The 27,980-nt window shown below is 47.6% G+C and overlaps 1 protein-coding gene across 9 annotated transcripts in view; it reads right to left on the bottom strand.

Annotated features, from left to right (window-relative positions):
* NF1 (neurofibromin 1) overlaps positions 1-27,980 on the bottom strand; it is a 3,279,657-nt gene that overhangs the window by 2,066,850 nt on the left and 1,184,827 nt on the right. For all 9 annotated transcript variants that reach the window (XM_069614617.1, XM_069614618.1, XM_069614621.1 and 6 more), the window contains exon 17: positions 19,562-19,805. In XM_069614617.1, coding sequence (XP_069470718.1) covers positions 19,562-19,805 — 244 coding nt within the window. The remainder of the gene's footprint in view (positions 1-19,561; positions 19,806-27,980) is intronic.

Here is a 27,980-nt window from a genome sequence, read left to right as displayed (position 1 = left end):
GTTCAGGACCAAGAGAATGACCTTGTGGTCAGTGAGTTTCTGTCTGCTACCGACACAAGGAAAATGGTGTTGAGATGACCGACTCTGTCTAGACCCAATAACTGATTCAGTCTCACTGGGCTGAGGAGCCCCCACTCCCTTTTCCCCCCACCCCCTCTCCCCCCCCCATTACCCCTCACTTCCCCCTCTCCTCCTCGTCCTCCCCCCCCATCCTCCATCCACTATCCTCCTCCCTCCCCCTCCTCAACAGCAGGATCTGAATCTCCTGCGTCGCAGAGATGGACTGCCCCTGCTTCCTCTCGTGGCTGCGATTGACTCTGCAACCGGGCTTCCCACATCTGAGTGTCCTTTCGAGTAATCCGGATTCCCCGGCAGCCACCTCCTCCCATGTGGCCAGGAGACGGCAGCCGCTACCTAATCCTGACCATGGGGGAAGCTATATGAGGGAAGATCACATGGAAGGAGACAACCTCCGGGCGATGCCATGACTTCATTGGACAAGATGCAGTATCCCCTCCCCCCTTTCCCATGAGGAAGATCCTCTAATGCCCAAATGCCCAAGACCTTAATGGCCTATTGCCAGATGTTTTCTCCCTTGTAGAGGAAGTAAAGAAACCTCTTCCCAATATTCTTTGGGTCAAACTCCCACCTATGACCTGAAGAACCAAAGCTTCAACGAAACCCTTCTTGCTTCTGGTGCACTTTTATGTGAAACTATTCGCTCATGTAAAATCAATGTGACAGCCTATCCAAATACTGTATGTCCAATGACAACCATGGACTCCAACTCCCATAACCACCCAAGTACTGAGACAAGGAGGATAAAGGAGTTGATACAAGGTAACAGGAGCCCGAAACTCAATGTGCAGACTACATTTAAAAGATGGCAACTGCTCTACGGTGTGGGCAGTGAAGGAGAAGACGCTGGTTCTTCTGCAGAGGTTAACGAATGCTGGAGAAAGGAACTGAGGTGATGGAGAAGTGGAGTTTGCCGAGACAGAAGGAGAGACGCAGTGCACGAGCAGGACGTGCTGTGGAGATGCCTGGAGCCGCATGCAAGTTATTGGGTGCTCGGCAGCTCAAAGAGCCAGCGTTCTCCTTACCAGGACCTGAAGGGAAGCAGGCATGTGACAGCAGAGCCGCGAAAAAAGCCAGGACGACATCTGCACAACCTGGAGTGGGAAGCGAGCAGCATAGCCATGCTGCAGAACAAGACCGGAGACACTGGAGAGAACTGGTGAGTCAGCCCTATGCCAGTCGGGTTCCCGGGGCATGCCGGCAACATTGCCAACGACAATTTGAAAGTTATGAGATTGCCAATACAGAAACAACAAGAAGAATGTTTGAAGGCAGAAAAGGCAAAGTACATAGTCAAACCCCAATAAGATACAAACGCATGAGATGCAGGTGGGAGGCAAAGTTTGAACGAACATTAAAGCAGACAAATATACCATGCCAAGAACGATATATGCAGTTTTGGTGATACAGAGGAACTGTGAAAACTCATTACTAATCCTGGCAATGCAAGGATACCAGGCAACTGAAACACAAGCAAAGTTCTGGCAGCAGAGTACACCAGACGATTTTCAAAGCTACAAGTAATTGAAAAGAAGGACAGTGTTTGTTAGACAAATGAGATACTTGTGTTAGAAAGACCGTTCCAGAATTTGCTGCTTAACTGAGTATTGTGAATCAGGGAGAGACACAAAGGAGCTGTTAGCAAAGAGACATTGCCATCCAATTTAAAAATCCAGGGGAAGAAAACCACCCTCTGTATCCAGGGTCATTTCACATTTTCGTTGGAGCCAATTTTCATTCATGAACACTTTTTCCCAATATCAGGATGAACATATTTGCTTTCTCAATTTGGTATTTTGTTTATAGTGGAGGATGAGGAGAGGAAATGTTGAACACATTGACGGCTTTTTAGTTTCTGACATCCTGACACAGAGAGATCCTTAGTTTTAGTTAGGTAGGGAAACTCCTCTTTAGAATTGGGTTAGATGCACTAAGGCCCAAACTAGGCCCCGTCTCGTCCCTGTCCGCTGCCTTGCTGGGCCTGAGGTCACTGCCCCTACACAAGCACTCTGGACTGCTGCAACCGGGTGCATCCTCAGTTCTTTGCTTGATGTCCAGACATTTCACCTCCTGGGGTTAGTCTCACTGACCACAACTTTGTCCATCTCAAATCTCCTGTCCTCACTGTGTCTCACCTCAACTTCCTTTCCTAAACCCAAACTTTGCCAAAGTGGCGGACTGTTTTACCATCTGCTCCAATGTTAATTTAGTTGCTCCCAGTGGCTTACTGTGTTCCCATCTTCTGCAACATTAATTTAGTTGCATCAGTGGCTTTCTGTGATTACCTGCCTCCTTTCCTCTCCTGCCTGTACCTTCTCATCTAACCCCCCCCCACTCCACTCACCATAGTCCATGCTGTTACACTATCAGAAATGTTGTCAGGCCTAGTACGATAGTCTATTGTTTGTACCCAAGGTGATCGTTCTTATCCTCAGAGGTGGAGTCCCTCCCCATTAGGTCCTCTCGCATTAAACCACCAGTAGGGGGTCTATTGGGTTGCTGACGCAACTCCCTAGCCTCATGGGAAAGGGCTCCACTTTAGGGAGAAGTGACAATACTGTGTACATGTACACAATTCTACTTTCCAATATACGGCGCCCCATTCCAACATGTCCGGCAGCAAACGCTACAGTTGCCAGCTACTAGTTACCATGACAACCGGGAGTTTACTTCCATAGTTGTGCACAGCGATTACCCGCAGGTTTCTCTCTGCGCTGCGTTTCCTGCAGACTAAGGTAAGATCTACCAGGTCCATCTCCATTAATACACTTATTTAGATACTCATTCAAGATGAACATTTATCTAATAGTAGTTTCTTTCCATGTAGTGGCTGTTCACGGCTCCCTACGCGGTACAATCTGAAGCTGGAATCCCTCAGCTGACAACTTACAGTTTATCAGTATGATATACTGACTCACGGGTCTGGTGAGAAATACTTTCGGTATATTAATCAAGATGAACACTAGTGAGATGTGTATATACTCATATCAGACATTTTTATTGTACAGTGTATGTCGCAGCTACACATTTAACCTCCATGGAGGACAAAACGTTTTGTTCTGGTAAGAATAGAATTATGATACAACACTCTGCTCAATAGCTTCTTAACATTCACCCACGACAGGTCGTTCTTACTTACTTGCAGATTCTCATTGACTTATACACAGCGAGTGCAGGTCAGTTCATATGTAAGTTTTACTGTTCAGTTTTATTGACCTTTGAATTCTTTTTCTCTATGACCTACCGTACAATCTCATAACCTAATAGAGATTTATTTTCTATTATCTGGTTTCTGGTGCCACTCGATTACATTGAAATTCTGCAATATGTACGTATTAATTCATGATGTTTAATCCTTGCCACTTTTTATCACGTGGCATATGTTTAGAGAATGCTGACATCATAATTTGTTGATCTCTGATTATTATGGATTGCTACAATCGGTGTAGGACTTGAACATGTTGAATTCGAACATTAATCCGAATTGCTAATTTCTATATACCTGGCTGATTTTATACTCGGTCATGTGAAATTCTAACTGTGAACCATTGGTTATTGTATTTACTTTGTGCGTATTCAGCCAATGACTTGTAATTGTCTTACTTGGTAGAGGAGCTAACAGGCCCTGATGGATGCATTAGCCCTTTATACATCTGTACAGATCATGAAAAAGATTATTTACTTATGAATATAAATGATGAATAAACTAATATATTACTTGAAGAAGCATATTTATTGAACTTTTCAAAAAACCAAAAGCCACATTAGTGGATACTGGGAGTGCAGCCCACACAACAGGCTTCACAGCCAAGGTCCTTCTTTCATTATTTTGGTGTGCTTGTCACAGAGGCACTTTTTCACTGGGTTTGCACCCCATGCAGAGATTAAGTGTTCAGTAATTTAAGAATACAGCAGAATTATAGCTGTACACACTCACTGCTCGTCAATCAGACACCTTGTGAATCATCTTAATACATAGTAGTCAAATAATGTTGAGGGTAGGAAACGGTTCAAAAACATAGCTAAAGGCCTCTAAGAATTAAGAATATATTTTAGTAATAGTTACCGTAGCAATACACTTCAAAGAAAAATATTTACATAATCTGTAAAATAAGCTACAGTGTAATAATGCATTCAATATTAGAGAAATGCAAAGCATGACTTTAAAAATCAGAAGTACTAAAATTCTTGTTCTTGGTCCAGAGCTCACTGAACCCCCTTGTGGGTACAGGAAAAATATTCAAGGGCAGGTTGAGTCTCACCCCCCACCTCAGTAACTTAAGAAGAGTTCCATGAAAGGTAGTAAGTCCCATGGGAATCGAAAGAGGAAAGTCAATTGGCTATCCGCTTTAATTAAGCTAAGTCTGGCTAACCCACAGGTGCAGATTCCATGGCAAATAACCCCAGGGGAGACGAGACACCCTTACCCCCCAAATTAAGAGATCAAGAGGTTGAAGGACAAACCAGAAGCCCCTGAGTAAGATTTATGTAGCAGTGGTGCAGGACCCCGCACTCCCAATAGAGATCAATGGGAAATGTGGTTGGTACTAGCCTGAAAAATCTCTACCACCAGACCAGAGGGACATCTAGGGTGAGTATCTTTAATAACTACCCACCCAAGAACTTTGTTGTATATTCACATTTGTAGTTTGGGGAAAAACAGCTCAGTAGCACTAAAGAACCCAGAAAGTATAGGCCGCCTTTTCCAGGACATTGTGACCCACAGGCTTGTACCCTGAGCCATTGACGACTCTCGCGCCCCAGAAAAGGAACAAATCTTCCCACAACAGGGACCTTGAAGCCTGAAGGGAAGAATTTGACAGGATAGACTGGGAACAAACTGAGATGGCTCTCAGCGGCTCAGTGGACACAGAAGGAAGGCAGTTCAGCAAAATATGATTACATATGGTCACAATGGTTGTATGAACCTTTGGATGTCTCAAGGAGGAGAACAGGTGTGGCGACTGGGTTAACACCGTTTGAGGCGACAACAGCGACCCACAGCCGAGCAAAAGATCTTGGTGGGTTGCAAATGAGATGAAATATTTTATTTATATTCCGCTCATACACAAGTGTTTGAGAGTGCAACCAGGCAAAGGGAGGGGAACAGGTGAGAACAAAAACAACAATCTTACTAGGCCCTGTGACATTAAGAGCGCACAAGTGCATGGGAAAGGGGGAAGTGCATGGAAAGAGGGAGAAGTGGAAAGTTCGGAGGAGAGAACAGAAATAAGTAAAATGAATAAAAGGTGATAAACAGTGGTAGTGCAGCCAACAAGTGGCAAAGTGCTAGGTTAGTCAGATAGGGTGTATCTGAAAAGTGCAGAAGAAAAGTGAGTGGGGGGCTGTATGGGTATAGATACAGACCGCAGTGCAAGGGGTGGCCCGGAGGCAGTGCATGAGGGAGGCAGGGTGAGCAGGTACCTGGGCCCGAAGAACAGAGGGAGGCCAGGTGCACGGTGCCGAGAGAGCAAGCAGATCAGCATGGGAGAAGAGGGGCAAAAGCAGAAGCAAACAGGAAGGTCATGAACTGCTTGCGGAACCATAGATGGTTCTCAAGTTTCACGGTGGCAGGGATGCTGTTCCAAAGGGAGGCCCCAGCCAAAGACGGATCTACCCTCAGCTCGTTTCTTTGAAAAAAAACGGACCCTGAGGCAGTTAGAAGAGGAGCGAAGGGCTCGAGAGGGGAGGTATTTACGGAGGGATAGTTTAAGGTATTTTGGACCCATGCCCCAGAAAGCCTTGTGTACAATGCAGATGGTTTTGAATTTAATCCTTGCATCCACTGGGAGGAAATTAAGGTATTCCAGAGCTGGAGAGATACAATCCCAGGGCTTGAGGCCAAGGACAAGTCTTGCAGTCCTGTTCTGGATTAGTTGTAAATGGCGGAGAGTGGAGGCAGGTAGGTTTAGAAAGAGGCTATTACACTAGTCTGACCTAGAGAGAACCAGAGCTTGAGAGACGGTGAGCTTCTGGGGGAAGGAGATGAAAGGCAAAGTACCTCTAAGGAGATGCAGTAAGAAGTTTGACTTTATAGAGTCGTCCGAGATGTTTGCAGAGCAGGAAAGTGTGGAGTCAAAGATGACCCCGAGGTTCTTGGCCTTGCAGGTAAGGAGGGGTGCCAAGGGATGCCAGCCAGAGAGTGAGGGGAAAGGATGGTGAAGGTGTACCAAAGAGAAGGAATACAGTCTTGTTGGCATTTAGACAAAGATCGTTGGCCGCACACCAATTTTGAATGGCAATTAGGCAATCGGAGATGAGGGAAGGATAGGAGGTGGCTGAAGGAAGCTTGAAAATGAGTTTAACGCCATCAGCATAGCACTGGAAATTTGAGCAGAAGATGGAAATGAAGTAGGCGAGAGTTGCCAGGTATTGGTTGAAAAGCTAAGGCGAGAGGTTAGACCCCTGGGAAACACCACAGGTAGAGAGGGAGATAGAAGATAGGAAGGACCCAAGTTGTACATGGGAGGGTCCAGCCAGGCCAGAGCCTGATCGGTGATACCCAGGTTGTCACAGAGACGATTGAGCAGGGTGGTATGGTTGACCATGTCGGAAGAAGAGGAGAGATCAAGTAAGATGAGACAGAGGTAATGTTAAGAGTCAAGGTTGGAGAGCAGGTCTTCACTGATGTTCAGGAGAGCAGTTTCCAGCTTCTGGCAGCTCTAAAGCCAGATTGGTGGTCATGGAGGGAGACAACAGTCAAAATGAAGGTTAAGCAGAGAGACGGCCAGCTTTTCCAGGAGCTTACCCAAAAAGGGAGTAATGGAAATTTGGCGATAGTTAGCCGGACAAGAAGGATCAGCTGTGGGTTTCTTGAGAAGAGGATGCACAAGGGAGTGATTTAGAGGGGAGTGGAAAGAAACAGAAGCAAAGGAGAGATTGCAGAAATTGGCAAGGGCCAGAGCAAGGGTATCGATGTGGTCCTTAATGGTTTGAGGAACATGGATGGACCTGTTTTGGTGAGGCTCTCATAGATCGGACTTGTCGAGCGACTTCATCAGGGGAGAAGAGAGGAAAGGAGGAGAAAGAGGGGAGTAGCTGAAGGGGGGGTCCTCAAGCAGAGGAGAGAGGATAGGAGGGGGAGCTGAGGAGAGGGAGGACAAGATGTCCTGGGTTTTAGAGATAAAGTGAGAGGCAAGGGCATTGCAAAGAGCCTGGGAGGCGAAAGGAGGGGTTGAGACTGCAGCAGGGTTGGCCAGCTCTTTACAGATTTTAAAGAGTTTGGCTGAGTTGCTAGATACCTCAGAGACCCAAGCTTGAATGTGGACTCTTCTTGGTGCGGACAGAGTCGGTATTGCCATTGGGGCAGGCGGAAGGCCTGTTTGTCAGAGGATGAGCAAGAAGTCCTCCATTTCCTCTCGGCCGCCCTACACTTACGTTTAAGTGTAGATAGGTCAGAGTCATACCAGGAATTGCACTTGGCTTTGGACTTCAAGCGGATCCTCATAGCAGGTGCAAGAACATTAAGAGTAGCAGAAATGGAGGATTAGAGCAGAGACAGGGCTGTGTCAGGATGTGAGTCAACCCGGGAGGGGAGGGGGGTGGGGGGGGGAGAAGGTGGCAGCGTAAGCCTCAACTGGCACATACTTCATGGGCAGGGTTTTCCGAGAAGGTGGGTGGCAATCTTGGGGTAGGCTTGGCTCGAGGGCAGGAGATAGAAAGATGAGGAGAGGAGGCAGTGATCATTCCAGGAGAGAGGAGCAGTGAGGAGAGTAGAGAGGGGGAGGCCAGAGGAGATCAAGACATCAAGGGTGTGACCAGCAGACTGAGTCAGGCCAGAGGGAAGGATAGAGAGGGAGAGTGAATTGAAGAGGTCGCAAAAGAGCGCAGATGAGGAGCAGGGAGAATCAAGATGGATGTTGAGGTCACCGAGGAGGAGTTGAGTGGTTGAGGCCAGGAGGGAGGAGGAGAGGTCAGCCCACTCAATGAAAAGAGGTGATTCGACCAGGGGGCCGGTACAGAGTAGTAACAGTAAGAGAGTGACTAGGAGAGATAGAGAGCCTACAGACAAGGCATTCGAAAGAGGAGTAAGTCTGAATGGGGATAACAGAGGCGGGAATCCACTCAGGGAACATCAGGGCTACACCCCCCTCCAGTCCGGGTGGATCTTTTAGCCGTCAGGGAGGAGAATGTCAAAGCTTGTGACAGAGCTGGCCGTGAACCATGTCTCGGTGAGAACGAGGACATCGAGGTCAAGTTCTTCAAGAAGGTGGCAGATTTCAGAGTAGTGTTTGACAGCTGAGCAAGAGACGAGAGTGTCAAGATGAATAAGGTTGCCAGCCTTAAAGACCTTCCGGGGAGGGGTACAAATCAGAGGTACGCCCTGCGGACGTGTGGAGGGGGCTTGAGATGGGGCAGAGGAGGAAGGAGAAGAGTGCAAGGTAGCCAAGGGAGAAGAGTAGGGGACAGCTGGAGATGAGAGGAAGTTGATAAGGTGAGGGAACCGCCTATCAAAAGGGGAGGAGATTAGCCTGAGGGCCTTGCACCATGACAGTGCCATTTAGGTAGACATTAAGAATGACTCTGGAGGAGTCAAAGGAATCCATGAGGACTTCCCAGCATGTGCCATCATTAATGGGAGAGGAGGAGACAGCATAGAGCACAGAGATCATATGAGGGGTCCAGAGATCTGGCGAAGGAAAAACAAAGAGGATGTCAGTGAGGGTTTGTCTGGCAGAGGTGCTGGAATAGGTATGAGTGATGGGGAGACATGGATTGGAGGCCAAGATATCCTTTTTAAATTTCTTCTTACCAGACTTAGTGAGAAGGGAAAGATAGTTGATGGAGAAGCAGTTGGAGTAGATAGGAGAAACAGACATCGCCATGGGCAGGTAGAGAGGAGGCAGTGGGAGAAAAATGCAAGTACAGCGGTGTGGAACAGTCACTGGGCTAGCAGGTTATAATTGAGGTTCAAAGTAAAATGAAACACACATCCAAAAATTGACTTTGAAAAACGCACCTAAATCGCACTTTACAAAATACACCTAAATTGCACTTTATAAAATATACCCGGATTTGAATACCAAGAGCAAATGCACAGGTAAAGAAGATTAGGTATTAGAGCAGAGTGCCGAGACAAGAGTGTTAGGGAGCTTAAAGGGAGAACAGTTGGAGCAGGCAGAGGGGAGAATGAAGGTCAATGAAGAGAAATTAAAGGGTAAGCAAAAGGAGGGAACTAACCCATGCAGAGGGAAGTAAGTCTTGGTAGTCCAGTTTCATAGGAGAGTGGGTTGGCAGCCCCAGGGAGGGTCAGGGTGCGGTAGTACAATCATGTAGCGTCCTGGTAGCGGACAGGGAAACTGACAGGGGCCTTAGGCGAGGAGGCCGGATAAAGCCTGCTGGTCCCCAGTTGGTGCAGAAAAGCACTCCGGTGCTCAATGGGAGTGCAGGAGGCAAGCAGGAAGGCCACCCACACTGCTGCCTCTGTGCTGCTAGCCTGTTCACCCGATGAAAAGATCCAAATACAAGGTAGAGCGATGTAATGCGCCAAAGTCACGTTCAACTTAGATGTAAAAATAAACGCTTTTTTTCCCCACAACTCTTTTCGTCAAAACTTGCCTCCTTAATTTTCCAAAAGGTGCATTAGGTGGATTTCAATGCGCCTACCTTTAAGGAGGGACCCACAGATGCCAGGCACTGCCTCGGGATCAAGAAATCAGCTGTTGGAGGGAGAAAGGAAGGCTGGAACCTTCCAGCAGTAAATGGCCCAGAAAAGGTTCCAGCCAGGAAGGCTCGAAACTCAGCAGATGTGTAGGCGACAGGAGCATTCAGGAAGCTCGAACGGGACAAACAAATGGAAATAAACAAAGTATACCTAGCACACAGCACATACGGTGGGAATCAGCTGGAAAAACTTCAGAAGTTTGGCAGGCCGGCTTCTTCCATGTAGCAGAACAAAGCGACAAGAGTAGGAGAATGGGACTAGGCAGGGCCTTCAGTCCACTGCAAACAACCCTAAAGGTGGCTAGGGACAGAGTCGGATGACCAACCACATTAGTTGATAAGAATGACTGCCACTTAGCCTCAGCCACCCCCTCACTGGAAGTGACAGGGAGAGTTGGGGACCCATACTGAACCAGTTAGGACCAATATGAGGGGCTGTCGTCGTGGGCTGGTTAGAACAGCAATTTTAAGGTAACCTTGTTGTTACCTTGTATGAAGGAAGCCCTATTCTACAAAATGGCCAAGGCTAGTAAGTAAAAAAAAACAACACTGGTACTTCTCCCCACACCCCCCACCAAAAGGCCCAAAAAAAAAAAAAGGTACATTGGGATACCAATGCAGTAATATTGATTACACATATGGCAAAGCCAAAACTAAAGTATATCTACAACCAACCTACTTCCTAAACATAATGTAGGGTTATAGAACCCCCCCATGGCAAAATTAGGGAGTCCGAGAGGCACCTCCAAGACTGGGCACCAATTCCATACACCTTAAAAGACGTAAAAAGGATTGAAATTTCAGGAAAACTTCAGAAGTCCCCCTGGAAACCAACTAAAAGTCAGTGATCCCCCCGAAAGGGGAGGGGGGGGGGTGTTCACAAAAGTTGAGGGGGCCTAAAATGTGGCCCTGGAAGGCCACACAAAATAGGAACTCTGTCTTAACAGTTGCGGCAAATCTTATGTCGTCCTTTCCCCCTGAAGATGAGACCCTTTTCATGAGATCAGGGAGGCGAGGCAGCTACCCGATAGTCCCCCTGAGGGTTGTACTCAGTGGGTGGAACTCAGGGGGAGGGATTCACCCTCTGGGATATTGCATAATAATACACCCTCACCCACCTTTCCTCAGTCACCTTCTTTACCTTCTACATACCATATAGGTTTCCCCATGTATTTATGTTATAGCAATAGTACCACAAATACTGGGACAAGGAAGATTAGGGCCTACTCCACTGGACTATCCCCTCTATGCACTGTGACGAGGAAGATGTGTGGATCCCCGAGTGGATCCCCAAGCAACCTCTCAGAGATCCAGATTGAACATTCTAGTGGTCAAACCACAGGCAGCTTAACAATGGAAGAGGGACTTACATGGCTGTCAGTCCCTCCTCGGAGGCAGTGCGAGCAGAGGTCGTTTCCCGCACCAGGACAAGCTGAATCTGCAGATGCTGATCGGGACGTTACAGGGAGAGTTCCGGAGTCCCCATCTGCTCCACCAAAGACTGAAGTGCCAGAAATGGGCAAGGCAGAAAGTCCATGCTCAGGAGAGCGCTGCACGACACAGGCGAGCAGGTACGTGCAGCGCAACGGAAGTGTGGCGTAGCAGCGTAACCCAGTGTGAAAACAGTAAGTAGCGAAGAAGAGTTGCCTGAACCTATGGAGACCAGAGAAGGAGGCGAATGACTGGGAGATCCACTGTGAAGGGGTCTGGGACCCGCATATAAGAAGCCACTGTGGAGGGGTCTGGGACCCGCATATAAGAAGCCACTGTGGAGGGGTCTGGGACCCGCATATAAGAAGCCACTGAAGGAGTCTGGAAATCACATTTAAGAAAGGCAGTCCCTGGCAGGAGAGTACACTGGGGCTGTCAACTGAACAGTCAAACTAAGTCTGGGGAAGGGAGACATTTCCCCCCAACCACACTGAACTTCCGTGAGAAGCCTAAGAAAGGGAGACATTTCCTCTACTTTGGGAACCATACCCATCCAGAAGAAGTAATTTTTCTGAAATCATAAGAGACTAATGCAGTTTAGTTTGGTTATAAGTGTAAGGGATAGAAGTAAGAGTTTTGACACAGGACGGTGGACTTTTTAGTTATGGACATTCTGACGTCTACTTAGTTTTAGTTGAGGTACGGAAATCCCTCAGAGTTAGGGAAAGATAGGGGTTTCTCTTTATTTCTTTGAAGAAAAAAAAAGTCTTTGCCCAAAACCATGACACCTGTGTCAGTCTCCTCCTTCCACACCATTGCACAGTCGTCAACGTTAGTTAAGAGTGCACAATACCTAGCTGACCCCAAAAACTCCTAAATATACACATCCGTGAAATACAGTCCTCTGCATGATCAGAAACAATAACACTTACATTAAAAATACAGTAAAGAATCTGGGTGGGAGAAATGGAAGAAATGGCTGTGACTGGGGGTGGGAGTGGAGGGGGAGTGTATAACTTATTGGGAGGTGCTACCCAATCAATGGGAGGTGCGACCCAATCCGTGATATTTGAAGCTGGGGCACGGAAAAGGGAAAGAACATCTAATGACCAGCAGTCAACTTTTGAGTCCGCCGACCGCTTTCGAGCAGTATCCTTGATGGTGAATGAAGGAGTAGGAGCAGAATGGGCCACCTGGACTATGGTGACCCTGCTGTTCTGCTCCCCAGAATAAAAATATCGGAGAAGGCTCTAGGTGGTCATGTAACAGCAGAGAGCAGGGCGAGACGCTGCCCACTGGTTTAGTAAAATAGATGGAGGCGAAGCAGAGAAGTAACTTGATGAAGTTCCTGTTTAAAAAGAATGTGTGAACAAGGTCTAATTGACTGTTTTAACCAGGAGGCCAAAATCTCGAATGCTGATCCCCTGGCAGAAAGGGAAGTTCTGGGTGAGGGGGATTGGCGACAATGGGGGAGGACTGGTGGTGTTGACTCTTCAGCCTTCTCCACAAGGGCCAGCTAACAGGTGTAAGGGAGGCATGATATCACAAGTATGATACTCAAGTTTCAAAATCTTTATTACATTCTTGGTGTTTAGAAAAACTCCTACTTTACCCTTGAGCTATAATGGGAGTAGTCTCTACCATTAAATAATAAAGAAAACACAGTCCTAGTGAGTCTCTCAAATCAAAATGGCCTATACTAACAAAACCGAATGCCTGCCCTATCTCCTATACAAAAAGTGCATAAAGGGGAATGTGTATGTAAAGGAAAGGCAGTGTTATAACAAAGGATCAAGGTGGCTGAGTCAGCTCTCCTCCCCACATTGGACAGCATAGAGTAAGGCAGCCCCCGTAAACAGGACGACGCACTGGCTCAGGTTATCTAAAAAAGGCAGTTCAAAACGTGGGTTGAGGTCCGCTTGGCCTTCCACGTTAAAGTTACTTATTCTAGTTTCCTAAAAGTTCTTTCACAGTTCAACATAAGCTCATGTAGGTCTCACTCTGTCGGGTTCGGAGCGTTCAAGGCATCCACAATTCACGTAGGTCTCCCTCAGCCGGGCTTGGACCTCGCAATCACTGCAGTTGCAAGGGTTCCCTTACTCAAGCTTCACTCACATTCATTAGGAGTTCCCTTACCCTAACTTATTTCATGTATCTGATCTCCCTCAATCGGTCTTGGACCTTTCAATAAACATGTTTACTGATGTCGAAGACTTTTGAATGTGCAATGCTTTTACTATAGACCGCTGCAGGACCACTTTGACTATAGCTCACCTGTATGTTATTTGAACCAGTGTCTCTTGGTCTTGGTAGTTCAATACTACAATCAGAAAAGATATCTTCCTCTTCTAGTCATCGCCTTTTAACTTCCCCTTTTGTCAGGGTTAATCTTGTCCATTACGCATTTCAGAGTTTGTTCACTTTGCCGCTTTACAACAAGACAAACCATTTCATGGAGACTTTCGAGTGGGCCAGTTCCTTTCACCGGACCACTCCGCTACACTGTATTACTGGCTTCACGGGAACTTAAAAAAGTCACACTACTGGTTTGCTTTCTTTCGCTCATCAGCATGTGTGCAACTTTCAATTGTGAGATACATTGTTGCGGCTTCAATTTTCCTTGACAAAAGCAGGCCTTTCATGTCTTTCACTAACTCACCAGTTGTGTGTATTCCTTTGTCTCTGCAGCTTTGATTCACAAGTCAAGGTTGATACCATAGGCTTGGCCTCGCCTGCTCAACTCTGTCGTTCACCCGGGAGATTAGCTGGCGTCCTTGATACACAATGCAGGTTCCTTTTTGTTTGGGATTTGGCTTTCTCCACATATCCTTCGCAGGGATCTTCAGGGTTTTCCCAACCTTTGGTCTGGTCCCTCAACGGGTCGTCCTGCTCCAGTGGGTTCACCTTCTCACCGGATGATCTGCCCCTTGTCGTGTCTCACCTTGCTCAGAGTGCGTCTCCATGTTCTGCCTTTTATCCGTGTGGGGGAAGCTAATGGGTAAGAGATGTATGTGATAACGGTCAAGTGCCTGACTGATTAACAGGACATGTCCAATGAGACATAAGTGTTAGCCTCTTTACTCAGTCGTCCCCTTCCTCGGCCCAGTGTTTGTGTAGAAATAGGGTTGGAACATAGAAAATATTACAAAACAGGATGGGGTATGGGCATCTGAAAGGGGGGGTATACTGCGCCTCACCATTGGTTGCCTCACCCCCCACTCCCTGAAGATACCCCACCCAGTTGATGCTCCCGCACTAGTCCAACCCCAGGGTCTGTATCCAAAGGTGAGGGGCGTGCCCTGGCCACCTGACAGAGAGATCCCTGTGAACTAATAAGTGAGACACCCTTTGGTTTCTCACATAGGGCCCCTGTTTGCACACTTAACTCCCCTAAGGTACATCAGAGGATGCTTGCCTGCCCCCTCCACCTTTGTAAACTGTCTAAAGTTTCACAATCAAATAAGGGTAGAAGCGAAGGAAGGTGGCCATCCTTGCTACACTATACCAGCACCCCAGGCTTTGAAGATCTGGCAGAACCTCATAAATCCACCAGATATCTAGAGACATCTCCGAGATTAGATATAACTAGGATCGAAAAGATGATCAATTTCATGGAGCTTGAAGGTCTAAGTGTGCCTGTCCTGTCAAAAAAGTTGAACGGAGACATGTAAATTCGCTATCTATTTGCTTTCTACAGGTGCCCGCAGAAGGCAAATGCGAAAACCCTGAGCTTCCAGATCCAACACAGTGTGGGAGCAAAAGAGGCCAGGAAGAGGAGCAGGGGGAGGACCCAATGGCTTCTGTCTTGAATTCTTTGGAGGCCTCGTCAGCGTCCTCCAGTCTGTCTTTGGATAGAGGACCATGAACCACCCCTTCAAAAGAAGGCTGGTTTGACAATGGTGGGCGTTCCCCCTTTTCAGGCCTTCCACAATCCAGCAAACTAAGACCAAGTATTCTATTACATCAACATCCTTGCTTACCCTGGGAAAACAAGCTGCGAGCAAGAGCAGTTCTTTCATTTGTATGTGAAAGCAGGCTGGATTTAGTGGAAACTAATCCCGATATGGAACCAGAGCCTAAAAGAGCACTTTAGTGTACATACTTGACAGTTTAGGCATGCTGCATTGTTAGGCAAAAACCTGTGCAGTTCCCTTAGGGACCACTGCAAAAGGATTAAGACTAAAGGTGTTGGCAGTAAACCCAATTGGTAGCAGTCTGTACCACCCAGATTTACCTGGTAGCTGTGGCTGAGCAGCCAGACCCCTCTCAAGAAGAGTTAGACAGTATATAGAGTATACAAGATAGGTACCAAAATACAGTAGGACAAGCAAACACTGCCCAGAGCTTTGGTATTAAGTATATCATTATTTATTTAAAGACACACTTAGAAACACTCTAGCACTATTATTATAAGCAAGTTCAAAAACAGTCACTATTAATATATGTACATCCCTTATTCCTTATTAGACAAGTCTTAGTTAACACCACTTATTTCCAGACAGAGGTGAGCGTTTAACTAAAGATGGCACTCCAATACGTTTAAGAAAAAGGGAGGGAAAAGGCAGTAATTAGGAACAGCACACAACACAATACTTTAGAAGCACTCAGCAAGGCAGGAAAGTCAAAGTCTACTTGTGAGCAAAAAGTTCAGAGGCCAGGCTCCCTCTTGGAGAGAGTAGAACACCAATGTGCCCAAGATCACACAGTTTAAAAGGCTTGGAAAGTCTTGCAGAGAGTTTAAAAAGGAATCAGTTCAGCTCAGAAAAGTTCAGTTAGCCAGCCTAGGGCCGACCTAAGTGGTAAAGACACCCCACACAGACCGTTGCGAGGGAGGCCAGGCGGACACAGTACCTTGAAAGTGGAGAGAATCCTCCAGCGGGGCAGTTGTTCCTGGCAGTGCATGCAAGTCGCGGCGTCGTCCAGAGGAAGAGATGATCTCGACGTGGAGGAAAGCGGAAGGGCGTTGCACTGCCAGGGAAGAAACCAGCTGCGGAGTTCTCCGGTAAAAAGGTACTACCCTTTTATTTGCGGTAGTGGAAAAACGTGGTATCCCGGTTGCCGGGGTGCTTGGCACAGGCAAGGCGGCCACGAGATGATCCGGGAAAGCGAAAAGGCGGGCAAACTGGTTATCCCCACCAGTCAAAGAAAGAAGAATCTTCGGGATGAAGATCTCCTCTGTCGTTGGAAGAAGTGGTGAGTCGGTTCAGCAGGGCTCCACCGGTGGTGTCGTCGTTGCAGGTCGGATCAGCTTCTCCCTCTTCAGATTCTTTGGTCCTGTGACGACGTCTGAAGTCCCAGTCCCCAAAGCCCTGCTTTTATGCAGAAAACCCCCATTCATCAGTCCTAGCTGTCACTCAAACATGCTAAGTGGTGAGCCGCGCGGCTCACCACTGGGCCAATCACACAAGAGTGTGACTTGAGTTGCCGAGGCAACTCAGTCCAGGGTGCCTAAACCCCCTCCCACATCCCCTGTGGTACCCAGACAGCGTGGCACCACTTTTGGAGGCTTCTGTGGAGAAGCCCGCCAGAAAGTGGAACAAAGGGCTCGACTTGGGTTGGAGTCACAGAAGCGAACACAAACAGAACCGAGTTCTGGCAAAAAATACCAACCAGTGAATTAATATTAAATAAATAAACCGGCGGTATGTTTGAGGCTATGTTAAAAAGTATTAGCCTCGAACAATGGGAAAATCCCATAGGAATATATTTGCGGTTGAATATAAAAAGTAGTATCCACTGCCACCAGCCAAAACTCGCTCAGGGGGACTGGACAGTGCCCCCTCGAACAACAGACCCAGGGGCAATCTAATTGCCCCTACCAGTACGCCCACAATATGATGGTTTGTACTGGTTCTGTTCACAATTTAGGACTAGTAAAGCCAATGGTGACTTTACATGCCCTGGGAGACAGTAGTCAGTCCCAGGGTACAGAGTCTATGTTTGGGGGTTACTAGGACACCCCGGTGTTACGGCACGGAGGGTGCTGTGTAGCACACATGCCAAGAACCCATGAAGCCCTATGGAGTAAAAGACCCCATAGCCCATAAAACACATTCCAAAGTCAAAGGGTATCTCAAATCATGTCTAAGAGTGGGAGAAAAAAGAGTCTCACTCTTAGCAGGAGAAAAAATAAACCCCAAAAATCCAGCAAAGCTGCCGAGGGACTCACAAGGTTTGGGAAATTAGCCTTAACAGAGAATTCTCCCTAACATGCATAATAACTCATACTATGAACACTGCCCATATGTCTACCTGGCCATCACTGCATCGTATTAGAAATGGCTAGGTATGAAATCATCACTAAGATGACTGAGCAGCTCCACAATTCCTAGCCCAAGACCAATGAAAATTCCATTTCCAGTATGACACAGTTTGACATTTCCACTATACATCCAGTTTGCAGAATGGCCTTTTAGCAACTCCTTTACTTCACGCTCGTCAAGGCCAGTTTACTCCAATTATACTAGGTCCCAATTTGACAATTCCAGTATATTCAAGATTCTATTTTAAGGTTGCCAATCCCAGCATTCACAGTCAATGTATTCGTATTTTGGCCTTCAAAGTATGTCTCGAGTTTGAGAACACTTTCAAGTCTCCAGTTTGCACCATCAGTACACTCCCAGATTGCCAAACCCAGTGCATTACCCATTTACACAAACCAGTGCATTCCAAGTTCACAAAATGTCAGAAATAGTTGTTCAGATGGCACAATTTTAGTGGACCCAAAGTTTGACAATCGCCTATAATTCTAGTGTTGCCATCGGAGCAAAGATAAGATATGCACACAAAAATAAAAGTAAAAAAATCTAAAAAATAAAAATAAAAAATAGAATCACACCTAGTTACATATTTCTGCTTTCAACAGCAGTATTGCTCTGCGTTTGCGCAATCCATATTCTTTCCAGTTTCAAATATTCAAGTTTATTGACCAACAGTTTGTAGAATCCCAATATACATTTACACAATTCTAGGGTACATATAGCTTGCAAAATCCCAATACGTTTCCAGGTTGCACAATCCACTATGCTCCCAGTACGACCAGTCCCGTTTGCACAAGCTTAGCACAGAACCCCTTTCACTCTCCCATATATTCCCAAGGCGTACTAAACACTGAGGTCAGTGCCAGAACATTGTTATGTGGCCTACTTTATCTTCCCACTGTCTCCCCAGGACACTTCTTCCCACTGTCTCCCCATGACACAGCAGTTGTGACGAAGATTGTCATCATAATAGAGTAAGAACGTAAAGATTTTACGAACAGCACTAATATTTATTACCATCACACTGAGGCAAAAGAGCAAGCTCTTTTTAAGGGTTCAAACATAACTGGAAGGCTGGGAACTCAAACACACAATCTACCCAAACTAATGTAGTACCAGGACTGCAGTGGGGATCAAAGCCCAACCAAATACAAGGAGGCATAAAACAGCCTGCGTGTTAGTGAAGTCCCTCTTACCCAGTAACGTGGGGCATAGGATTGAGTAACAAGTCATCAAGAACCAGAATATTTAAGCTCTTAGAAAAAGTTTTTGAAAGCCCTCAGGAACATTTAAATTAAAGAGGACAAATGCCTCTGTAAAAACCCCTGCCCTGCCCCACAATTGAAGGCTCATAATACCAGTTTGAATTGGGTCGAGCACACTAATGTCGATCAACAGCTGTTCAGCAGTCTGCTTTAGGAATGGAAGGAGAAAATCTCTTTCCCAGGATTCTATTGAAATTACACAAATAAGAAAATACAAATTCAGAACGAATTAATAGTAGGTAGGCGAAGCAACATCCGAGTAAAACTGCTTATAAAAAAGCTGTCTGCTAAATACTAGGCATAGCATGTATCAGGTTATTCCACTGCTAAAGATACTGGAAAATATTGAAGTACAAGTTATAGACCAAAGTTGTGAAAACAAATTGTTTACCGTCAGTAGTGACAAGCAAATGGGCTTGCGTTACAAAATACAGATTCCCGATTGGAGGCTTGCAGCCCAAAACTATAGATCAATTCGAGCAAAGCAGTACCTTGTAGCAAATGGTTCGTGCAAAACAGTACCCTGAAATATGGAGAATGACATTTTGCCATAACTGGACGAGGGGGATCTGCAACATGTGGTTCCCCAGAGCTTTTGGACTAGGAATCCCATGATCCCCAACCACTGCTATGCAGTCAATGGCTGCTGGTATTTTTGGTGCATAAATCTCAAGAGGCAAATGTGTCATACAACTGACTAGACATTTTTAACAAGCATGCACTATTCTTGCTACAGCTAGTGGCAGCAGTTTGGAAAAGGAAGAAAAACGAACATTAAATTAAATAAGTACTAGCATTTGTACCACAGGAAGAGAATTTAAACACCAGAATTTGAGCATTTTAGTACTCCAAAATCTGTTTTACCTGTTGACATATTACTGACGGATGCAAACTCGTTGAAGGTGTTGTAGTTTGGCAAGAAATTCTGTACAGATACATCATCCACACCACACCGGATATCTGCTTCTTCACAAAGATGGCGAAAACAGGACATTGCGACAAGCACAGCCTCGATATCTGGACTCCATAAAAACATGTACAAAGCAACCTCCAATTTTGTCTGAGCTTGACGACACATTGCTGTACCACTGCCTAATGCAGCGCTTTCCTAAAGGGAAGACAAATTCATGTTTACTCACTTAGTAGCCACATTAATGTAGGACTTGCCATATTCCATTGAACCTTTCTTGCATCCTACTGTGCATAACGGTTTAAACCCTCTTCATATAAAAGAATCCCATCACACCGCCAGGTGACCACTTGAGTGGTGATAGTACACGGTATAAATATCCTAACATAAAATACCCTAAGTTACTGTTAAAGGATCGGTTATATCCGTGTTGGCTAATCATGTAGATGGAATCAGATCATGCGTTAAAACACTGCTTTATAGTATTGTGAAAAGGAAGTGAAAAAGCTGTACAGCTGTAAGTAAATGTTTATTACTTGACCACTTGCTTAAGAGACATCACACAATGAACAAGTTACTTACCTGTAACTATTGTTCTCCAGCATGGGTCTGGCATGGATTCACATGCTCATGAATATTCCCGGTCAGGCCGGGAATCCTCGGTAAGGAACAAGTTACTTACCTGTAACTGTTGTTCTCCAGCATGGGTCTGGCATGGATTCACAGGCTCATGAATATTCCCCGTCGTCAGGCTGGGAATCCTCGGTAAAGAAAAATCAGTATCAGTTTCGTTTCTGATCTGTCTTTTGTAGCAGTAACCAATCACTGATCTCTGCGTCATACTGACCACAGCCAATGACAATCACTGTCCTCTAGGTAATACTGCCGCCAGCCAATAACAGTCTTCTCCCTTAGCCACTCCTCTGGCAGCAATCTTCAGATTTGGTAAGCAGGTAAAGTGGCAGTATGACCAAGAAAAGCCGCAGAGGGGTAGGAGGGAGGGTGCGCATGTGAATCCATGCCAGACCCATGCTGGAGAACAATAGTTATAGGTAAGTAACTTATTCCTTCTCCAGCATGGGTTCCAGAATGGATTCACATGCTCGTGAATAAAGAATACATAGCAGTACAACAGTGCACAACCACGGGAGTTGGCAAGGCTCAACAGAAGCAATTACTCTAACCTCTGGAACAGACTCACCTCATACAAACAGGTTGCGTAGCACCACTTGGCCGATTCTGGACTCCTTTCTGGAATCCCTGTTGACACAGTAGAACTTTGTGAAGGTGTGCGTGCACCTCCACGTAGCAGCCCTGCAGATGTCCAGCAGGGGCAAACCAGACAAACGCTGTTGTCGCAGCGATCACTCTGGTGGAGTGGGCTCTCGGATGACCGGGCAGCGGTCGGTTCGCCAACCGATGACAGCGTGTGATGCAGCCGGAGAGCTACCTTGAGATGGAAGCCTTGCACGAGGCCTTCCCATGGTTCACAGGACCAAAGTTCACGAACAGTTGAGACGTCTCCTGAAAAACACTTTGTGCGGGCCATGTAGAACTTCAGGGCACGAGCAACGTCCAGGGAGTGAAAGGCCCTTTCAGCTGGTGATGAAGGCTTCGTTGAAAATCACAGGCAACACCAAAGGCTTGTTGTGGTGGAATTCCAACTAAACCTTCGGCATGAAAGAGGGGTGCGCCTGCAGAACCACCCTTGACTCATGGAAAGTCAGATATGGCCGTTTGCACTGTAGGGCCTGGATCTCACGCACTCTCCTGGCAGAGGTGATGGCCACAAGGAAAGCCGTTTTCCACGAGAGGAACTTGAGAGGGGCCTGATGCATAGGCTCAAATTGGGACCCCATGAGCCTCATCAGCACCACGTTGAGTTCCCCTGCCGGGGCAGAAGCCTTAATGGGCGGGAAAGATTGAAACAGTCCTTTGAGGAACTCCTTGATGAGACGGTGAGACCAAAGAGAAGGTCATCCAGGAGACCTGGCGTAGCAGGAGATAGCCGCCAGGTCCACCTTGATAGATGCGTGCACCAGTCCGGCCTTGGCCAAGGATAACAAGAATGGAAGAATGTGCGGGGCGTGACACTCAGAGGGGTGATCTTCTGTGACCAGCATCACTAAGCGAAACGCTTCCACTTGTGACTGTAGCACTTCAAAGTCGATGCCCTGGCCTTGGCAAGGACCTCCCTCCAGTCCGCTGGCAACTCGTATCCTCCAAACTCTAGGGCAGCAGGAGCCAAGCCCTCAGGTTCAGTGATCCTGGGTTGTGATGCAGGATTGCGCCTCCTTTTCTGGTGAGAAGATCCTGGACCACTGGCAGTTTGACCGGGGGCGACGCTGACAGGCTGAGAAGGTCCGGGTACCAAATCAGCCTCGGCCCCGCCGGGGCGATGCGTATCATCCTGCATTGACACTGTTTGAGTGTATTAATGACTCGCAGCAGGAGTGGCAAAAGCAGGAATGCATACAGAAACAGGCCTTCCCAGGGGAAAGAGAACACGTCCCCTATGCTCCTCGGTTGATGAAATCTGCTGGCAAACTTATGCCATTTGGAGTTTGCTGCTGTCGCAAACAGATCGATCTGGGGTCTGCCAGATTTGATGAAGCTGCGGTCCACCTGGTCCTGCCGAAGTTCCCACTCGTGGCAGGAGCGCAACCGCCTGCAGAGGGAGTCGGTGATGGTGTTCTTGATGCCTGTCAGGTGAAAGGGGACGAGGAACATCTCTTGTCGGACAGCCCAGTGCCACAAATCCTGCGCCTCTTTGGAGAGCGCTGGGGATCGAGTGCCCCCTGCTTCCGGATGTAGAACATCATGGTGGTGTTGTCCATGAAGATCCTCACCACCTTGCCCTTCAGAGAAGGAAGTAATGACATGAGGGCCCAGAACACTGCACGCCGCTTCAGGATATTGATGTGAAGATCCTTCTCCTCTGCCTGCCACGGGCCTTTGGTGTGCAGACGTCCAGTGTGGGCTCTCCAACCTTCCAGGGAAGCGTCCATAAAGACCACCTCCTGGTATGGGGGCTTTGAAACCATGTGCCCTGGGTGACGGAGTGAATGTCCCACCACCGTATCACCCGACGGAACGCCTCTTCAAGGGGGATCTTGTCTGCAAAGCTTCTGGAGTGTACCCAGGTGTGCTGTTGGGCTCGGACTCTCTTTGGACTTGGGTCTGTGGTGGAGGACTTTGTAGCTACCTGGTGCAGTTGTAAGGACAAGAAGAAGCTGTCCTTGTGGAAATCAGGCAAAACACTGCATCATTTTAAGGACTGCATTGCCCAAAACACATTGCGTGCTGAAGCCCCTCCCCCTGGCTCACAGAAAGCACCTCATTCCGCGCGCGCATTCTAAGTGTGCCCAAGTGTGCTGTTGGGCTATTAGGGTGGGAAGGTGGGTGCGGTGGTATGGAGAACTTGATCATTTGGTTCCTGAACTGCGGGTCGGACTCCCACCATGAGGCAAGTACAAGGAATAGTAGGTGAGATTCACAGAGTTACAGTTGGTGAAATTGATCTACTGTGAGCATGGCTAATGGTCTGTGTAGTAGCAGATTCATTGAGTCACCGCTTCCTGGTATTACTAACATTGATTTATTGGTCTGTCCCGGAAATAGGACCTACTCTGATATTGGGAACCTGGATGTTGATGTGGGTTTGACTAGTGGTGCTTGTGGTTACGAACGCTCTGGGCATGCTAGTACGAATTCCATCTCTTCTAGCTTGCCCACCCTGATGAGAGGTGTGGGCTTAACATCTGGCTGCACGAATGATCAGGTTGCTCATAGCGCACAGGTGCATCTTTCGGAAATACACTCATTAAATCAAGATGTAAGCGTGCCATCCATTAATGGAATCTCAATGAAGGAGGCAAATGAATGCTGTGAGTAATTTGAATTGGCTGCGGGTCGCTTGCCTGAAACTAGCTCACCTAATTTAACAATGATGGGCAATGAGTCTGCGAATGAGTTGGCAAAGATTGGACTGGATGCAATGGAGGAGCTCAATAAACGGGTCAGACAATCTATTGGCATTCTGACTGTGTTAGTGCAACAAACATGTGGTAATGAGGGTATCTGTAAAAAAGTACTTGTGTGCTACCCAGAGAGTGATCCACGAACAGCCAGTCAACCTAGTCTCATTTACGGGAATAATGATATTGGATCCCAGGGGGCATATGTTTAGTGTTCCTATAGAAGCGACTGTCCGTGCACCCCTTATTAATTTGACTTCAGTGGGTGAAGAACATACAATTATTTGTACGGAGAGGGACCTAATGCTAATATATCTTTTCTATCTGGTGCAGACAGGCCCTTCACCTTCCCCGTCATCTTCCGCATATTAGACCTCTTGGATAAGGGGCATGACTTCACGCACCTTGAGATTCGTGAAATAAAATTCTCTATGAACGATATTCTAACTAAGATAAATCGGTTAGAGGGCTTCATCATTGCACGGGAGACTTGCACCCATCACAACAAAGACCTGTATTGTGAAAGCAAGGCAGCAGCCTTGACCAAAGAGAAGAACAAGTTACTTACCAACTGGTAACGTTCTTTCGACTGGATGTTCCTCCAACGCATTGCACATCTTTGACATGTAATGTCCACAGCTGTGAACTTCGGAAACTTTTCGGCAGAGGGCGTCCTGCGTCAATGGTGTCGGTTCCATGTCCCTCTAAGGCCTCCATCGAGGGCGACGACACAGGATGTTATAAATAGGACGCACAGCGCCCGTAGCCTCAGTTTAAGATTTGTCCCCCAGAACGTGTGGCACCAGTCTGATGCCTGCTGGACTGCACTTAGCCTTGCGGAAAACAGAAGCTGCAATCGCATAGGAAATTCTCCTGAGGGGGCAGGCTCGGAGGGCGATGTGGAATGCTTTGGAGGAACAGTCAGTCGAAAGAACATTACCAGTTGGTAAGTAACTTGTCCTTCGAATGGATTGTGTCCTCCAACGCATGCCACATCTTTGAGAGACTCCCAAAGCAGTACCAGTAAATGGAGGAGGGAGAAGAATTAAGAGTACCTAATCAGATTGCGGAATAAAGAACTGCCTTCCCAAAGGCCATATCCTGACCATGGATTGCCTCCAGGGAATAATGTTTTCCCAAGGTGTGATGGAAGCCCAAGAGCGGCATCACAAATATTCCTAATAGGAACACACTGCTGGAGGGCGGTGGACGTAGCCACGCCCCTGGTGGAATGAGCTCTCAACCCATCAGGAGGGTCCTTACCCACCAATCGATAACATTCCGAAATGGTGAGGATAATCCACCTGGACAAGGTCTGTTTAGTAACAGCCTGTCCCAATCGGTGTCCAGCATATCCTACAAAGAGTTGATCGTCCACTCTGAACCTGGACATCCTAGAAATATAAAAGCTCAGAGCTCTCCTAGGATCCAACCGATGGAGTTGCACCTCTTCCTTACCAGGATAAGGAGGAGGCTAGAAAGATGGAAGAACCACCTTTTGATTGAAATGGTATTCAGAAACTACTTTAGGTAGAAAGGAGGGACGTACTCGCAGTACAACCCTGTCCTTGTTAAACACAGTAAAGAGTGGCTTATATGAAAGTGCCTGCAATTCACTCACTCTGCGAGTGGAAGTAGCCACCACCAAGAACACAGTCTTGAAGGACAAAAGTGAAACCTTTCAAATGGAGCACCACGATGGGAATACATTAGTCAGTCCTTTACAAAACTGAGAAATCAAGGGAATCTAAAAAGAACATTCTTCAGATGAGCGCTGCCAGGTAACCTTTAATGGTACCCACTTGAAGGCTCCTATGGGCCAAAGACAGTAAGAAAGACAAAACCATAGGAATGGAGCACTGAAAAGGATCAACATTGTGATCTCTGCACCAGTCGCAGAACTTACGCCAACGCTACAGGGATTTTGTTGCAGGCCGCCTGGCCGAAAGCAACACCTCCACCACGTCATCCGGGAGGTCCCAATCCCTATACCTCAACCTTTCAGATACCAAGCATGAAGGCTTAGAGTCTTGACCTCTTGATGGAGAACCTGACCCCCCCCCCCTTGTGCGAGAGAGAGCGAGCGCGAGAGAGAGAGAGCGAGGAAGCGCGAGCGAGCAAGCTGCTCACAGTGGGGAAGATGGCATGGCAGGCAGATGGACATTTCCAGAAGGTCTGGGTAAGACGCTCTCCTGGCCCAATAGGGAGCAATGAGGATCATGTGGGAACCGAACCTTCGTAACCTCCTCAACACTTGAGGAATGACAGGGACTGGAGGAAATGCGTACAGCAGTGGTAATGACCAATCCACCAAGAGCGCGTCTCCTAACGCTATTCTTGGAGGAGATTCCCTTGAGCAGAATCTCTCGCACTTCTGGTTGACACTGGTAGCGAAGAGATCCACTTGCGGGGTTCCCAAAAGGGCTAAGATCTCCTGAAGGACTTGCTGAGCCAACTCCCACTCGTGGGAGACCGTGCTCTGCCTGCTCAGAGCGTCCGCCGCTGCATTGTCGTCTCTGGCCAGATGAACTGCCGAGATTGAAATTTCCTGCAGGATGGCCCAGAACCAGAGCTGCATTGCCTCTCTGCACAACAGAAATGACCCTGCCCCCCCCCCTTTTTGTTGAGGTAATGCATGGCCACTGCGTTGTCCGTCATGATCAGGACACTCTTCCCCCGTACAGAGGGCAGAAATGCCTTCAGGGCTAGCTTGATGGCCCTCAGCTCTAACAAATTGATGTGGACTCTGACAGAAACAAACGACCGCTGGCGGTCAAGTCGTTGGCATGAGCGCCCCATCCTGTGAGGGAAGCATCCGTCACTACTGTTACCTCTGGCCACGGTTGCCAAAACTGTTCCCCCCCCAACCCCACCCCTCACCAGGTTCCCTTCGTTGTCCCACCAGAGAAGATCCTGGGAGACCGAGAATGGAATCTGAACTGGATCCGACATCTTGCCAGAGAACTGCGACCACTGCATCTTGAGCGCCCACTGCAGGGTTCTCATCCGCAGCCTTGCCTCTGGCACCAGAAAAATGCAGGATGCCATGAGGGCGGGCAACCTTAAGAATTCAAAAGCCGAGAGACTCTGGCATGTTGAAACTTGTCCACCATCTGTACAATGTGATGAGCCCTTACCTTGGGGGGCGAACACTTCCCCAAGGACATGTCCAACACAGCTCCGATGTACTGGAGCTGTTGGGTAGGTGTCAGGTGCGACTTCTTCAAATTCAGGGAGAAGCCTAGACTGTGAAGGGTGCAGCAGGTGACACTGAGATGATCCAACGCCAGCTCGGGAGAGAGTGCCAGGATCAGCCAGTCGTCCAGGTAGGGGTAGACGTGAATCTCCCCTCACCTGAGGTACGCTGCCACCACCACCGTGAGCTTGGTGAAGACCCTCGGGGCAGAGGTCAATCCGAATGCCAGGACCCTAAACTGAAAGTGTGAGTCGCCAGCTGCAAACCTCAGGCACTTCATGTGCCGATCCATCATGCACACATGAAGTAAGCATCCTTGAGGTCCAGAGACACCAACCAATCCTGAAGTTGAAGGGTCTGAAGGACTTGAGAAAGAGTGACCATCTTGAACCTGTCCTTCCTGAAGTTTGTTCAACCAATCTCAATCCCCCGTCTTTCTTTGGGATAATAAAATAAGGGTAATACCATCCCATGTTACTCTCCGCTACAGGCACCACTTATATAGCGCTTTTCTCCAGCAGGCTCAAAATTTCCTGCGCAAGGAGCGGATCCGGAAGCTTCAAAGAGTTTCTCTGGTGGATTGTCGTGAGGCCACTGAAGGAAGGGAAGGCAGTAGCCGTGGGCAATGGTATCCAGAACCCACGCATCTGAAGTAATGGCACACCATTCTTCGAGATGCTGAGACAGTCTGCCCCCAACCGGCGAACCATGGGACATGGCCTCACAACTGTTTTGGAAGCGGCAGTGCCTGAAGGCAAAGAGGCAGCTGTCAGTGGCTTTGGCACCACGATTTCCCCGACCACCACAGGTACTTTTTCGCTGGCTACCCCTCTTGTCCTACCAAAGGCAGAGTAGTAACGAAAGGAACCTCCCCTCCACTGCTGTCCCCTAGGACCAAAAGGCGGAGGTTGACGCATCGCGGTGCTTGCAGATTTCACCTCAACCTCAGACCTTTCCTCCTCTTCATAAATATCATCCAGAGGGGGTTGAAACCCAGGTCTGGGGACAGAAGAGGGCCTGGAGGCCAGAACCGGCCTCACAGACTTCAACGTTGCCGTCCTTGGAGGATCCACAATGTCTGGGTACTCCAACGGCAGATTTCAAGAAAAAATCCCCGAAGGCGCCGTTAGCGGCGAAGGCTTCGACGACGAGAGCATCAACAACCTCGATGTCATGATCGCTGAAGGCTTCGGCGTCAAC

The sequence above is a fragment of the Ambystoma mexicanum genome, chromosome 9, assembly GCF_040938575.1.
Source record: "Ambystoma mexicanum isolate Mex_15411 chromosome 9, UKY_AmexF1_1, whole genome shotgun sequence".
In the NCBI taxonomy this organism is placed as follows: Eukaryota; Metazoa; Chordata; class Amphibia; order Caudata; family Ambystomatidae; genus Ambystoma; species Ambystoma mexicanum.
The sequence above is the reverse complement of the archived record's forward strand: the minus strand, read 5'-3'. Positions and strand labels throughout refer to the sequence as shown.